Here is a 13,273-nt window from a genome sequence, read left to right on the forward strand (position 1 = left end):
AGATGTTTTTGGCCACTGCTCCCATTATCCCTGGCCACTGGCCATGCTGGTTGGGATGGTGGGAGATGTAGTCTAAAATATTCGGAGGGACCTGGATTGAGGAAGGCTGCCCTAGATTAACAAATGTTGGAAGATCCTTTAAGTCAGTTCCACTGTGCCTCTGTCTTTACAGTTCCCACAACTGAAGTGGAATGGGTTCCCCTGGAATTGTGCTTTGGAATTCCACTCTTTAGCTCTGAATTAAACCGGAAAGTCTGCCGAAAAATTGCGAGCCATGGGCTGTGTAGCAGAGAGAGGTGAGTTGTTAGTTTTTATTTATTTATTTATTTCTATACCGCCCAATAGCCGAAGCTCTCTTGTTTTTTTTGTTTCTATAATGTATGTCTGGGGATCATTGGCAGAGGTAAAAATGGAGAAACTTCATTTATATGACACTTTATTTTCCCCCCTCTTTTGACAGCCTTCAGAAACTGTTACATTCCAGTAGAAAACTTTCTCTTCAAGTCCTTAGCTTTGTTCATTCATTCCAGGTAAATATATGTAAACATCAGTATTTCTGTAGGAGTTCCCTTTTGGTACAAATGCATTAGGACATTGTCTCAATGTTCTTTTAAACTCAGGTGTAATGCTAAAGGGTGCTTTCTGATTGAGACTGGGATGAATGAGACTTTCTGGTTCTGTGGTCTTAGTCTCTGTGCTGCATTCAACAGTGCACTGGGTTGACTTTGTGACTTCATCGTTACTTGCGCAGTTTCTCTAATATGAGTCCCTAGCTAAGGGCCCATCAGAGCTATTAGTGTTGTCTGACTGACTTCCACCCACTCGCTGCTCCCTTCTGTTGTGTTCCTCCCTTTGCCTCCGTCCTGTCTGCCTGCCTGGTCTCTCTCCATCTGCATGGATGTCACAGGGGCATCTAGTTGAGCCAGTTCCTAATTCCCAGGCCTTAAAGGGCCCTCTGTGACGTCAGAGGGCCCAGCACAAGTGCTCAGTGTTGCAGGGCCCACTGCGCGCTATGGACTTGGCAGGAGGGTAGAGAGTGGGAAGAACGAAGGAAGAGCCCGTGCTCTGCGGGATCCTTTGGCCATCAAAGCCGAGGGACTGGGTTGATTACCGGCTTTGTGGATGGTAGCACGTCCCCGCCTCTCCTCTCCATAACTTTTTGAGTACCAAAAACAAAGGATTGCTAGAGGATCCGGGGTGGTTTCAACTCCCTTCAGTTGCCTGTACAAGATTATCACTGAGACCTGCCTGAGCCTGTCTAGATGGTGGGAGTGGGAGTTAGTTGTTAGTCAAAAATGAAACAAACATAAGAAATTGTGGGTTTTCTAGATATGTATCCCACCCACAAAACAAGATTCCCAATTACATACAAAATGCTTTTATCTCAAACATGTACACAAAGATACACATAATATAAAACACCATATATATAGAAAACACACAACAGTATATTGAACACAAAATCAGTGCGGAATACCAGCACACATCGGTTTCAACAAATAGGCTTTATCAAGTACATGTGGTTAATTCTAATTCCTTGGCAAAAAACATTTCTGTTGGAACCCAGTTTCGTTATCATCAGGCTGAAATCCTCCAGCTCATCTGGCTTCTAGCTATAAAGCCTCCTACCAAAACCCTGCAACAACTTAACATACAATTATATAACGTGCGATAAGAATGAATCAAATAACACTACCCAAGTGTCAAACCTATATCACGCAAAGCTTCTTAAGATGATTTTTTCCTATTCTTGGGTCTTCCTGAGAGATCTTCCACCCAAGAAAAGAATAGACACTCAGCTGGATTTATTACAGCAGCTGCACTGTAATAAATCCAACTTAGTGTCAGCCACGTTGTCAGCTCTGAGGGAACCTTCCACTGGGCCCTCCATAGGCAAGGTGACTGATATCGCCACACCTCCAGCCCGTTCGCCATTTTCCATGCTGGGGAGTTTGCATGAGACACCACACAAAAGGACTCTTGATGGTGCTGGGAAGAGCAGTCACTCATTCCAGCACCAGTCGAGTCCCTGGCGTGCCACTGCATGCACCGGCCCATAGGAGGAAGAACAACATGCAGTGGAATCCACATGCTCTTAGGTAATAGCGTGGATTCCTCCAGGGGTGGGGCTTGGAAACCATTCCCCACCCCTTGGAGGAACCCAAGGGTGCTCCATGGGCCTGATATGGAACCTCTGCAGACTGGAGGTTCCGCATCCCAGTTGTATGTAATTGGGGTCTTGTGGTTGTGGTGGACCAAATATGAAAGCCAGCCTTTAGTCCTATTGAAGCACATGCCCCCTTTTCTTCCTTAGGAAAGCATTTCGACAGTGGAATTACTTTCAGAGGCCAGTTTCTCTTCTTCAACTGCAAGTTTGCTTTCACACCCAGCTTCTGCTGACACAGGCGTCCCACTTCCCGCCAAGAATCTAATGTTCAAGGATGGTGTATTATCAGAATGGAACGGACACTCTCCTTCCTCTGTCCTTATTGCAACCATGCCACCAGAACACCTGAAATAGCTGAAAGGTTCACCGTGTGGTGTTCACATCTTGCCTTTTTTTCTCTTGGTAATCAACTGCATTCAACTTACAGTGCCAATCTTCTCAGAAGTGTAATGCTACTGCAGCATGACCTCTGCAATGATAGTGTTATTAAAGTGTCTGGTGTTGCACTTAACTTGGGGGAAATGCCCGCCTTTCTCACCTGTCTGTTACTGCATGTCCTGCTGCAACAGAAAGCTTCTTAGCTGCTGGCCTGTCTCTCTTTTTATCTCAAGACAATCGATCTTTCTTTTATACCTGAAAGCACCCTTCTTAGGCTTTCTGATTGTTGAATTTATACGCCTTCACAACAGATAACAGTAATTTTATACGTTAGTGATGCAGACCTTAAAATTGCTTATAATTTTTGTATTGTATTAACACTCAACAGTTAAACAGCTTTTGGCATTAGAATGGCACAAATGGTATTCCAAGTAGTGTAACAAGAACATTAGTGACTCTGGTGATACTATTGAAGAGGTTGGGTACTAAGGAACTATTGCTGACATACTTAATTATTAGCTATTAACTACCTGATAAACAGATGGCTGGGAGATATTAGCATAAATTAGCTGTTTTGTAAATGGTTATAATCTTAAACTTAAAAAGCACCTCCATATATCTCATGGGAAAATTTTTAGAGATTGAAGTAATTTTTCATCCATGGTGGAACCTCACTGTTTGATGGAATTACACCAGAGTTAAATGTGGTGCTGTCTGTACATAGAAATCCTTCTTTATAGGCTGAGTTTCTCCAACTTTGTTTTCTTAGCACATTTACAATACACCTAAAAACCTGGGGGGCTTTTTGCTCCTGCCGCCTTTTTTGTCCAAAGTTAATTAAGAGCCTGTTCACATGACCACTTCATTGTGGGGTAGCTCTACAGAAATCTTGCATGTGATGGCTTCCCACCCATAGCCTGCCAGTTGTGTGAATCCACCACCATGTCTGGATTCCAGCTTTTGATTTGCCACTGCAAAAAGCCACAGTGATACCTCAAAAGCTGAATCTGCATATGTTGGTAGATTCACATGGATTTTCAAGCACACTTCATCAGGCTACTGGGAAAAGTGGTTGTGTGAGTAGGCACTAAACAGTTTAAAAAAAAAAAACATAGGATAGTTGATTAGCGGTGGAAAACACTGGATGCAGCCTGCAAAATGTGTGTTCCATGCTGTAGGAGCGTTTCTCAGTGGATTTTTCCCACTGATGACTTGACATGGCTATTGGAGAAGGCCTGTAAGCAGGAGCAGGTTTAGCTCATCTTGAACCTTTACCTTCCAGGTAGCAGCAGATGGAGTCAGCTGTTGTGAGTTTAAGCAAGCCTGGTATTTCTTTGGAAAGTTTAGGATACAATCCGCTGAGGACCTTCTTGCTCCCCACTGGAATGATAAGAGCTGCAGAAGAGCACCAGTACCATCCTTGTGTGGCTCCCGTTTCTTTCAGTGGGATGGCTCAAGGGGACGTTCCCGTGGATGGAGGGCAGGGTGTTTTTGCTGACGAGAAAGTGTTAATTGAAGATTGTTGAATTCTGATCCTTTGTAGATTTTAATCAATGTTCCCTTCCTAGAAGGGCAGGAGAAGCATATGCAGTGTTGTATAACAGTTAGCTTTGTATAGTTCTTACAAACTCTGTATTTGTGGTTCTGCTAGTTTCAGGATCTTTGTGACAGCTGTGAAATCTAAAATTCAGCTGTAAAAAGTTAAAGGTTAGAACCTTTGGTGTCAAATCAATGTCTAAAATGTTTGATATCAAGACACTGGGGAAGGGTGGGTAGCTTCATTTCACTGGAATAGGGTTTTTTTTTCTAGTGCACATTGGCAGGCTTTAATGGTAGGGATGTTTGGGGGACCAAGAACCTAGAGAGCATCTAAGGGTGCAATCCTATGGCTGCTAGGCAGCATCTAGATGGCCATAGGATTTCTTGGTTCCCAGAAATCTGGCTCACCACCTCTGCTGCCTCGTAAGCATGATTCATCCCCAGCTTCGTGCTTGGAAGAGCAGTGCAGAGCAGCCCGGGGGCATTCCTGGGGCAGGGGAGGGGACCACAGAAGCGCTGTTATGACACTTCCTATGCCCCGCTGGTCTCCCCCATGCTCTGAAGCTCCCTGGTTAGACAGCTGAAATCAGCTGTCCAGCTGCGAATGCAGGGTGGCCAGAGCGCAGAGGAGAAGATCCCCTCCACACTCTGTCCACCCTGCATTGGATAGTTGGCCACCTCCGAGTTCAGAGGCGGCCAACAGTCCCCATAGGATTGTGCCCTAAGTGACATTCAAATAGGCTGCAGTAATGTTCCTTCTCTATGTATATAGACAGATAGATGTATAAAAGAATTTGTTGTGCATATTTTGAAAACAGGGAAAACGTATTACAGTTATTTCGCATTCTAATAGTTGGAAATTATTTCTCCCTTATACACATGCACGCACACACATTTTCTTTCTTTCTTTCTTTCTTTCTTTCTTTCTTTCTTTCTTTCTTTCTCTTTGTCTCCTCTATTTATACATATTGATTCTAGAAATAAATGGTTCTCTTGCATCTGAAAGGCAGGAATGAAACTTAACTTGCATAAACAGAGATGGTTATAGCCATCTCTCCTTTTCCCCTTCTGTTTTTTTGTATTTTTTTCTCTACAATATGAGTGGGACTCTTTTGTGCTGCACACTGCACAGAGCTTCACCTGATGAAATGACTTAGCATGCACATCTATGCTTCCAGTCTGCTGTCACATTGGAGATACAGCTGTGGCTGCTTCATTGCCTTCTGACACAAGGAAGGTAGAGGTCAGATGGAGATTGACTGGTTGCAGTTCACAGCCAGTTACTCCAAAGTAGTCTAGGGCACAACACAAGCCTGCCCTGCTCTGCTCCTGTGCACCTAACAGCAGCCTGATATGCAGAAAACAGCAGATTGAAGACTTTCACAGCATGCATTTCTCACTTGCTGATGTCTGCATATCAAACCATTCTTCCAGGCCACAAGAGCAGGAGTCAGTAAAAAAGTTGGCAGTGCTAACACAGTTTCTCCAAAGTCATCTGATCTACTTTTAGAAAGTGATTTGTGTATTACAATTAAAATGTTTCTCCCCTTAGCTGAAATACAAGGAATACAGAAATAAATGGCTTTTTTTCTTTTCTTTTTTTTGCATCAGATCTGTCTTAAGAGGAACTGATTTACACACCACTTATCCTTCCACTGCTGTTCAGTAGTCCGGGACATGTTACACATGACAGGAGATCTATAGTTGGATATTCCAAAACTTTTTTGGTGTTACTTTACTTTAAAGCAGCCATGGGGGGCTCCAGATATGATCAGAACAACCGGGGCAGGGTGAGGGATTAATTCCCCATACCATTTTCCTGCTCTAATTTGCCCCACCAAGCTACTATTAGCCCTGATTCTCTCTTCACCCTCCCCTGGCTAAGAGCAGCTTCAGGGGCCAGCTTAGATCAAGAGTATGGGGGAGGGGTAGGTTAAACATCCCAACTGCCACCACTCTGATAAAATTCAGCGCCTCCCCGTTTTGCAGCTAGTTTAAGGTACAGGCAAAACATTGGGAGATCTGTGGAACTCCCACATGTTTGGCCCCCTACCCTCTGATAAAAGTTTTCAGTGGATGGAGCAGGAAGGCCTTACTGAAAATGATGCAGCGGCATAGCCTTGTCATGATAGTGTTCTGGTTTGTGTAAACTAAAATGTGGAATGGCATCCTGTGCCAAGAGTTTCATCTGGAAATCCCCAGAATTTCAGGGCTTTTCTGCTACTGTTACCAAAGATGGGCTTAATTCCGTAGAAGTTTCAACTTGAGTCAAATTTGATACTCTTTTACTCCCCAGCCCCATGATACCATCCTACGCCCTCCCCTCTTATTCTTGTAACTAGTCTTGAAGTTTCAATAAAGTGAGTGGCATATGTGCTGCCATTTTGGATGCTCTTAATCGTGTATGTAGATGGTTTAATCCCAAAGTGGCAAAACTGATTGGCAGTGCCTTTATTGCTAGTGCCATTACAGTCCTAAAAGATAATGCTTAAATTGGGTGTAAGGGAGGGTGCTTAAGGGTCAATAAATGGCTGTATTCCATAGATGGTTTGTGGAGGGAGAGTAAGAACCATTCCAAGCCACATCTTTGCCCCACTCTTGGAAAAATCCCTTCCATTATGGAAAGTGAAAGTGCAAAACAGTTGCTTAACCTTTTCATCATTGATCCTTTCTACTTCTTCTGCTATATGTTAGGTATAACATGAAATCTGAATTATTTAAATATACTGTGAACAAAGACAAACTTGGATTCATCCAAAAAATATTTTTTTACTCTGTTGGGCTTAATCCTTTATTTTTATTTTTCTCAGCAGCTTTTTAATTGTCTAGAATCAGGTTTGTGATGTTTTAGGCCTTAAACATTTCATAGTTTGTCTTTGTGCTTCATAACTAAGATGTATTTTGCTTCTGAAGTTTGGGACTAAATAAGACATCCAGAAATAGTATTTTTAACCAGACTCGCCTTGGAAGACTTGCGAGCTTTTCAAGACCAGTTTCACTGGGATATCCCTCCTTTATATGTGTGTTTATATATGTGTGTGTGTGTGTTCTTCTCACTTTCCCCTCCCCTAACTTTCTAGCAGTTTGAATTCTTTCTTTCAATGGTGTTCTTATTTTTCTTTGTATTTCTTTCTCCAGTGTTTCTAACACCAGTTGTATCTTTTGAAGGTTTTAAAGCGTGGGAATCTGACAACCATAAAGCAACTCAGTTGCTTTGTTCCTAGTCTGACATGAATAGTATACAGTGAAATGTACAAAACCTGGTATTCAGTTAAATTATTGGAACATGTAACATAAATGTTTACAAATAAAACTGTGTTGCTGGTCAAAGGCTTCTGCAGAACAACTTACTTTATTCTACAAACGGAGTATTCTGGCAATGGGTGAGTTCGCACATGTATGTATGTTGCTTGATTCTGGAAACTATAAAGTGACTCTATTGAAAAGTACGGTATTTGAGGTAACATGGTGTGATTTGCAAGTTTTGCATGTGGTTGATTTTTATTTTTATCACGCTCTTCAACCGGTTCCCAGGGCAGCACACAAAAAGTTAGAACAATAACACAAATTAAAACAAAAACATTAAAACAATATAATAGGGCTGTATAAAAAGCATTCACCTGCATGAAAGCAAACGCCACATAAAAGCAATTTTCAGAGCATTAAAAAGCCTGGGAAAATAAATGGTCTCACAAAATGATATAAAAATACCCCCCAGCCCTGGGGAAAGCATTGCACAGTCGAGGTGCTGCCACTGAGTAGGCCCTCACCTCTGAAGCCACCCGCCGTATTTCAGATGTTGGGGGCACCAGAAGGACTTCCACTGAAAATTGTAATGTACAGGCACAAACATATGGAAACAGGCAGCCCTTCAGGTATTCTGACCCCAAGCTGTGAAGGGCTTGCAAGGCTGAAGCCAGCATTTTGAAGTTGAGTCTGGAATCTAAGTGAGAGCCAGTGCAGTTGGCAAACCACAGGCATAATGTGGTAGCACCCAGACCCAGCGAGCAGCCTTGAAGATGTACTTTGGTTTGGGTCTAATTGCAGTTTCTGAACCATCTTCAAAGGTGTGTTATTAGAGCTACCAAGGTCACATACTGCCTTAAGAGTCAGACCGTTGGCCTTTCTAGTTCAACAAGAGGGCTGTGCGACAAACGGTGTGGAGTGTTTCTGATCGGGGTCCTGGCCACTCCGTTTCATTGCTGCTCCTGCCAGTCTTCCCATTTTTCTTCTTCAGCAGTCAACATTCTGTGCCTACTGAGCATACTCAGTCCTCATTGGCCTGTTCTTGGAGACTGGGGGGAGGTCTGCGTGTGTCCAATACCAGCTACATTCAAGTATTTGATCATTGATATATATAGCCTGCTCCCACTTCTGTCCCTGGGGGCATTTAAAAATAGCTTTTTAACGTGAAGCAGGAAGTGACCTATGCAGACTATTCTTTCTATCGTTTTTGTTGACTTGGTTTGCTCATGATGCCAACTCATGGGGGGGGAGAGGTTAGCCCATAGTTTGTTGCCCTACCCAGGGTTGGTCTGGCAGACAATCGAACAAACCATGGTTTGTTTTCTCAGTCCCTGGGTTGTTTGTTTTCCTCCTCCTCTACCTACTCACTCCCTGTGTCCCAAATGCCCTTGTGGCCCTGTAGTACATGTAGAGTGGCTAGTATGGTTTTTTTGTACCACTCTTGCCCTATACCTTTGTAGCCTGGTGAAACAACCCATGAACAACCTACAATTCCGGGTTCACATGTAACAACAACTCATGGTTTAAACAAACCAGAATGCACAAGCCAACGACAAAACATGGGTTCTTTTTCTGCATTATCCATGGTTAACAAACTATGGTTTGTTAGCATGGCTGTGTTCACACATCACGACAACCCAGAATTCAACAACCCATACCATGGGTTAACTTTCTCTGCAAACCTGAATATATTTGGGGTTGTTCACACGTCACAGTGGCATTCAGCAGCAAATTGCAAGCTTATTAATCTGTTTGTAGGTTGTTAACATGACGTCCGCTCCTGGACACTTTGGGTAGTTTGTGGGTTAAACAACCCAAAGTTAACCGAAGAACAAATTGTAGGTTAAATGCGGGTTGTTTAATCCACAAGCAACCCAAACTCGGCATGTTTTGGCATCATACTAACAACGTACAAACAGGGCGTTCATAACTGGTTCTTTAAAAGCAGAAGTGGTGGGCACACTCTCTCCTGCTCATGCACAACAACCCATGGGTTGTTACATGCGAGCCGGATCAGTGAAAATCCTTTCCAGCCACAACATTCCCCCTCCTGCCTGATTGTCAGTTTTTTTCCTCAACGTTCTGTGCCATTGTGTTCTTATGGGGCTTGTTTTGGCATGTGTCTCACACACACACACATACACTTAAGTGTGCTTTTTTCTAAATATTTTTTGCGTGTCTGCAAACCTCAGGATTTCTCTGCATCTGCTCATCTATCTCTTGCACGTGGGTGATCCAGTTTTGGCTCCAGCTTCACTAGTGTAGGAAAACTGATCAGAAAGAGAGGGATCAATCATATTGCTTAATAACTTACCACAGTTCTCCAGGTAATGCCCAATAGTAACGCCAGGCTGCCTTATTGGGCCATTTTTTGAGGAATGTAGTTTGTTTTTGTTTACTTTTGAGATTTTGATGCACGTCGGGCCCAAATGTACATTAACACAGCAGATTCATGACTACATTTGATGTTTTTGTGTGTTCACCAGTGGGCGGGTGGACTGAACTGGATCAGAGCAGTGTTGTTGGGGAATGACGGTTAACTCTTCCCTGGGCCTCTTCCCTGATGAAAGGCGCAAAAGGCCTCTTCCCTGATGAAAGGCCCCGCAGTCTAAAAGGTTGAAATGCTTCATATAAGAGTTTTACACTAAAATATGCTGATTTTTAAAGCAACAATTTAGCCTTGCCCTTCTGCCTTCAGCCCTGCCCACCACTGGAATGCAGCCCCCGAGAGCTTGAATTCAGCCCTCAGACTGAAAGAAGTTCAACAGTCCTGTCATACTGCTTCCATCTTTGCATTATACTTCTTCAAGGTGCAAGAAGTATGCTTACTTTAAGCTGGGGGTAACTAGCTGGCAGACCATGGACCAAATCTGGCCACCACCTTGGCCCCTGTTCCCACAGCGCCAAAGAAAGCAAATAAATTTGCTTGTTTGTTTATTAGCCACTTTTCAAGACGGCAATTTTCCCAAGGCATCTTACAATTTAAAACACAAAACCTTGTATCAGTATAACAAGTTCCTAAAATCATAAACTACTTTAAAATGGATTTTAAATGAACTAGTAACCAAAGCAGTATATATAATTTTTTTAAAAAACCTTTCAACTGGAAGCCAAAGAAGGCAAGTCAGTTTTTTAGACCCTCTTACAAATAGCAATAGCTCTTCAGTGTGTTGGGAGGGCAGGCATGTGTGTACACACCTTCATGACAAGCAAAGGGCTGGATGCACCTGATCTCGGAAGCTAAGCAGGGTCAGCCCTGGATGGGAGACCGCCTGGGAATCAGGCTTCCTGCATTGAGCAGGGGTTGGACTCGATGGTCTTCTAGGCCCCTTCCAACCCTGTGATTCTATGAGCTTCTGCTCTTAAGACAGGTGGTCAGGCTCTGAGAGTGAGGCGAGGCTTAGCAACAGCAGCCAAGAGGAGAACCTCTTCCTGAGCCTGAGCCTGCTTCTGCCCCCGCCCACAGGTACTTCAGGCGGGGCTGCCAGAGGCGGTGCCTTGGCGTCGCGCCAAGTGCGACGCTAAGTGCGCACTTAGCGTCGCACTTGGAGTCGCGTAGGACCTGAAGACCCGCCCACCTGCTTCTCCAGAGACACCAGCAGCCACAATACCAGCAGCAAATAGCGGCAGCAGAGGGCAGCAGCTTTAAAGACAAGGGGAAAGGGGCAAACGTGGACTTTATCTGCTCCTTCTTAGCTGCTGTTCTCTTTTATCTCTTTTATCTTTTATATTCTTTTAAACTGTTGTGCTATTTATATCTTAACATTTTAATATGTGCCTGGGAGGATTATTGAGCAACTCAGGGGGTCGGGGAGGTGCCACCATAACTGTGGTCACGGGCAGGGGGAGGTATGGCGTTGGGGGATTAACAGGCCAGCTGAGGAGAAGAGGGGCTAGACACCTTACAGCTGTCCCCCCTTCTGGTTCTTCCCCCAACCTGATGGTTCCTGGCAGCCTTACCAGTCTGCCCTCGGGTCTGGTGCTGCTGCTGCTGAATGCCAGGTCGGCCCAAAATAAAATCTCCCTCATCCATGATTTGATTGTGGATGAGGGGGCTGACCTGGCATGTATTACTGAGACCTGGGTGGGGGAACAGGGAGGGGTCACTCTCTCCCAGCTGTGCCCCCCTGGGTACTTGGTGCAGCACCAACACCGACTTGAGGGTTGGGGAGGGGGGGTTGCCGTGGTCTATAGGAATTCAGTCTCCCTCTCCAGGCTTCCTGCTCATTCGAGCACAGATCTTGAGTGTTTGTACCTTGTGTTGGGTACCCGGGACAGATTGGGGATTCTGTTGGTGTACCGCCCACCCTGCTGCCCATCAGACTCCCTGCCTGAGCTGACGGAGGTGGTCTCGGACTTGGTGTTGAGGACCCCTAGGATGATGGTCCTGGGGGATCTCAACTTCCATGCCGAGGCCGCTGTATCCGGGGCAGCTCAGGACTTCATGGCCGCCATGACAACCATGGGGCTGTCCCAACATGTCATCGGCCCAACGCATACAAAAGGACACACGCTTGATCTGGTTTTCTTGACTGGGCAGGAGGATGGTGATCTGAAAGTGGAGGAATTAACATCTGTCCCTTTGTCATGGTCAGATCACTTCCTGCTGAGGTTTAGAGTCCTGGCGGCCTTTCCCCTCTGCAAGGGTGGGGGACCTATTAAAATGGTCCGCCCCCGGATATTAATGGATTCTGATGGATTCCAGAGGGCTCTGGGGGATTTTCCTGCTGGTATGGCTGGTGCTCCTGTCGAAGCCCAGGTCGCTCTGTGGAATGCAGGGATGACTCGGGCGGTTGACACGATCGTGCCCAAGCGCCCTCTCCCTCTGAGCAGAGCCCGGCCAGCTCCTTGGTATACACCTGAGCTGAGGGCAATGAAGCAAGAGGGGAGACGGCTAGAACGCAGGTGGAGGAAAACTCGTGCTGAGTCTGACCAAACACAGGTAAGAGCCCACTATCGAGCCTACTCTGTGGCGGTAAGGGTGGCAAAGAGACAGTTCTTTTCCACCAGCATTGCATCTTCTCAGTGTCGTCCAGCGGAGCTTTTCTGAGTGGTTCACGGCCTGTTACATTCTGGGCCAGGGAGAGAGACGGTGGAACCTTCGGTAGCACGCTGTGACGAGTTTGCACGGCACTTTGAGGATAAAGTCGCTCAGATTCGTCATGAGTTGGACACCACCATTAATGAAGTTCCATTGGTAGAGGCGTTCAGAGCACCGTCTGGTCCAGTTTTATTGGATGAGTTTCAGTTACTGAGGCCTGAGGATGCGGACAAGGTGCTTGGCCAAGTCCGATTGACCACTTGTGTGCTTGACCCTTGCCCTTCGTGGCTTATTAAATCAAACAAAGAGGGGTTGTCCGGCTGGGTCCAGGAGGTTGTAAATTCCTCCTTGAGAGAGGGAGTGGTGCCTGCCACTTTAAAAAGAGGCAGTAATTAGACCACTCCTGAAAAAGCCTAACCTGGACCCAGAGGATGTTAACAATTATAGGCCAGTGGCCAACATCCCCTTCCTGGGCAAGGTGCTTGAGCGGGTGGTTGTAGGACAGCTCCAGGCACTGTTGAATCAAACGGATTATCTAGATCCATTTCAATCGGGCTTCAGGCCTGGTTTTGGAATGGAAACTGCCTTGGTCACCCTGTGGGATGACCTCTGCCGGGAGAGGGACAGGGGGAGTGTGACCCTGTTGATTCTCCTGGACCTCTCAGCGGCTTTCAATACCATCAACCATGGTATCCTTCTGGATAGGCTGTCTGGGTTGGGAGTAGGAGGCACTGCATTACAGTGGTTCCGCTCCTACTTGGATGGCCGATTCCAGAAGGTGGTGTTGGGGGATTACTGCTCTGTGCCATGGCAATTGTGCCATGGGGTTCCACAGGGCTCTATTTTATCCCCTATGCTGTTTAACATCTACATGAAACCGCTGGGGGAGGTTATCCGGAGGT

At 45.4% G+C, this 13,273-nt stretch overlaps 1 protein-coding gene across 3 annotated transcripts in view; it reads left to right on the plus strand.

The window, feature by feature from the left end:
- FAM91A1 (family with sequence similarity 91 member A1) overlaps window positions 1-7,414 on the plus strand; it is a 44,597-nt gene extending 37,183 nt beyond the window's left edge. The window contains exons 22-25 of one of the 3 annotated variants that reach the window (XM_084848829.1): window positions 173-296; window positions 461-530; window positions 2,315-2,569; window positions 3,828-7,414. In XM_084848829.1, coding sequence (XP_084704955.1) covers window positions 173-296; window positions 461-530; window positions 2,315-2,521 — 401 coding nt within the window. In that variant the 3' untranslated portion in view covers window positions 2,522-2,569; window positions 3,828-7,414. Of the gene's footprint in view, window positions 1-172; window positions 297-460; window positions 531-2,314; window positions 3,684-3,827 lie in introns of those variants that run through there. The other 2 variants (XM_084848827.1, XM_084848828.1) reach the window with 2 other exon arrangements.
- Window positions 7,415-13,273: the final 5,859 nt, after the last annotated feature.

The sequence above is a fragment of the Heloderma suspectum genome, chromosome 4 (assembly GCF_057233095.1).
Source record: "Heloderma suspectum isolate Gila_16-S chromosome 4, 16-S_ref, whole genome shotgun sequence".
Taxonomy (NCBI): domain Eukaryota; kingdom Metazoa; phylum Chordata; class Lepidosauria; order Squamata; family Helodermatidae; genus Heloderma; species Heloderma suspectum.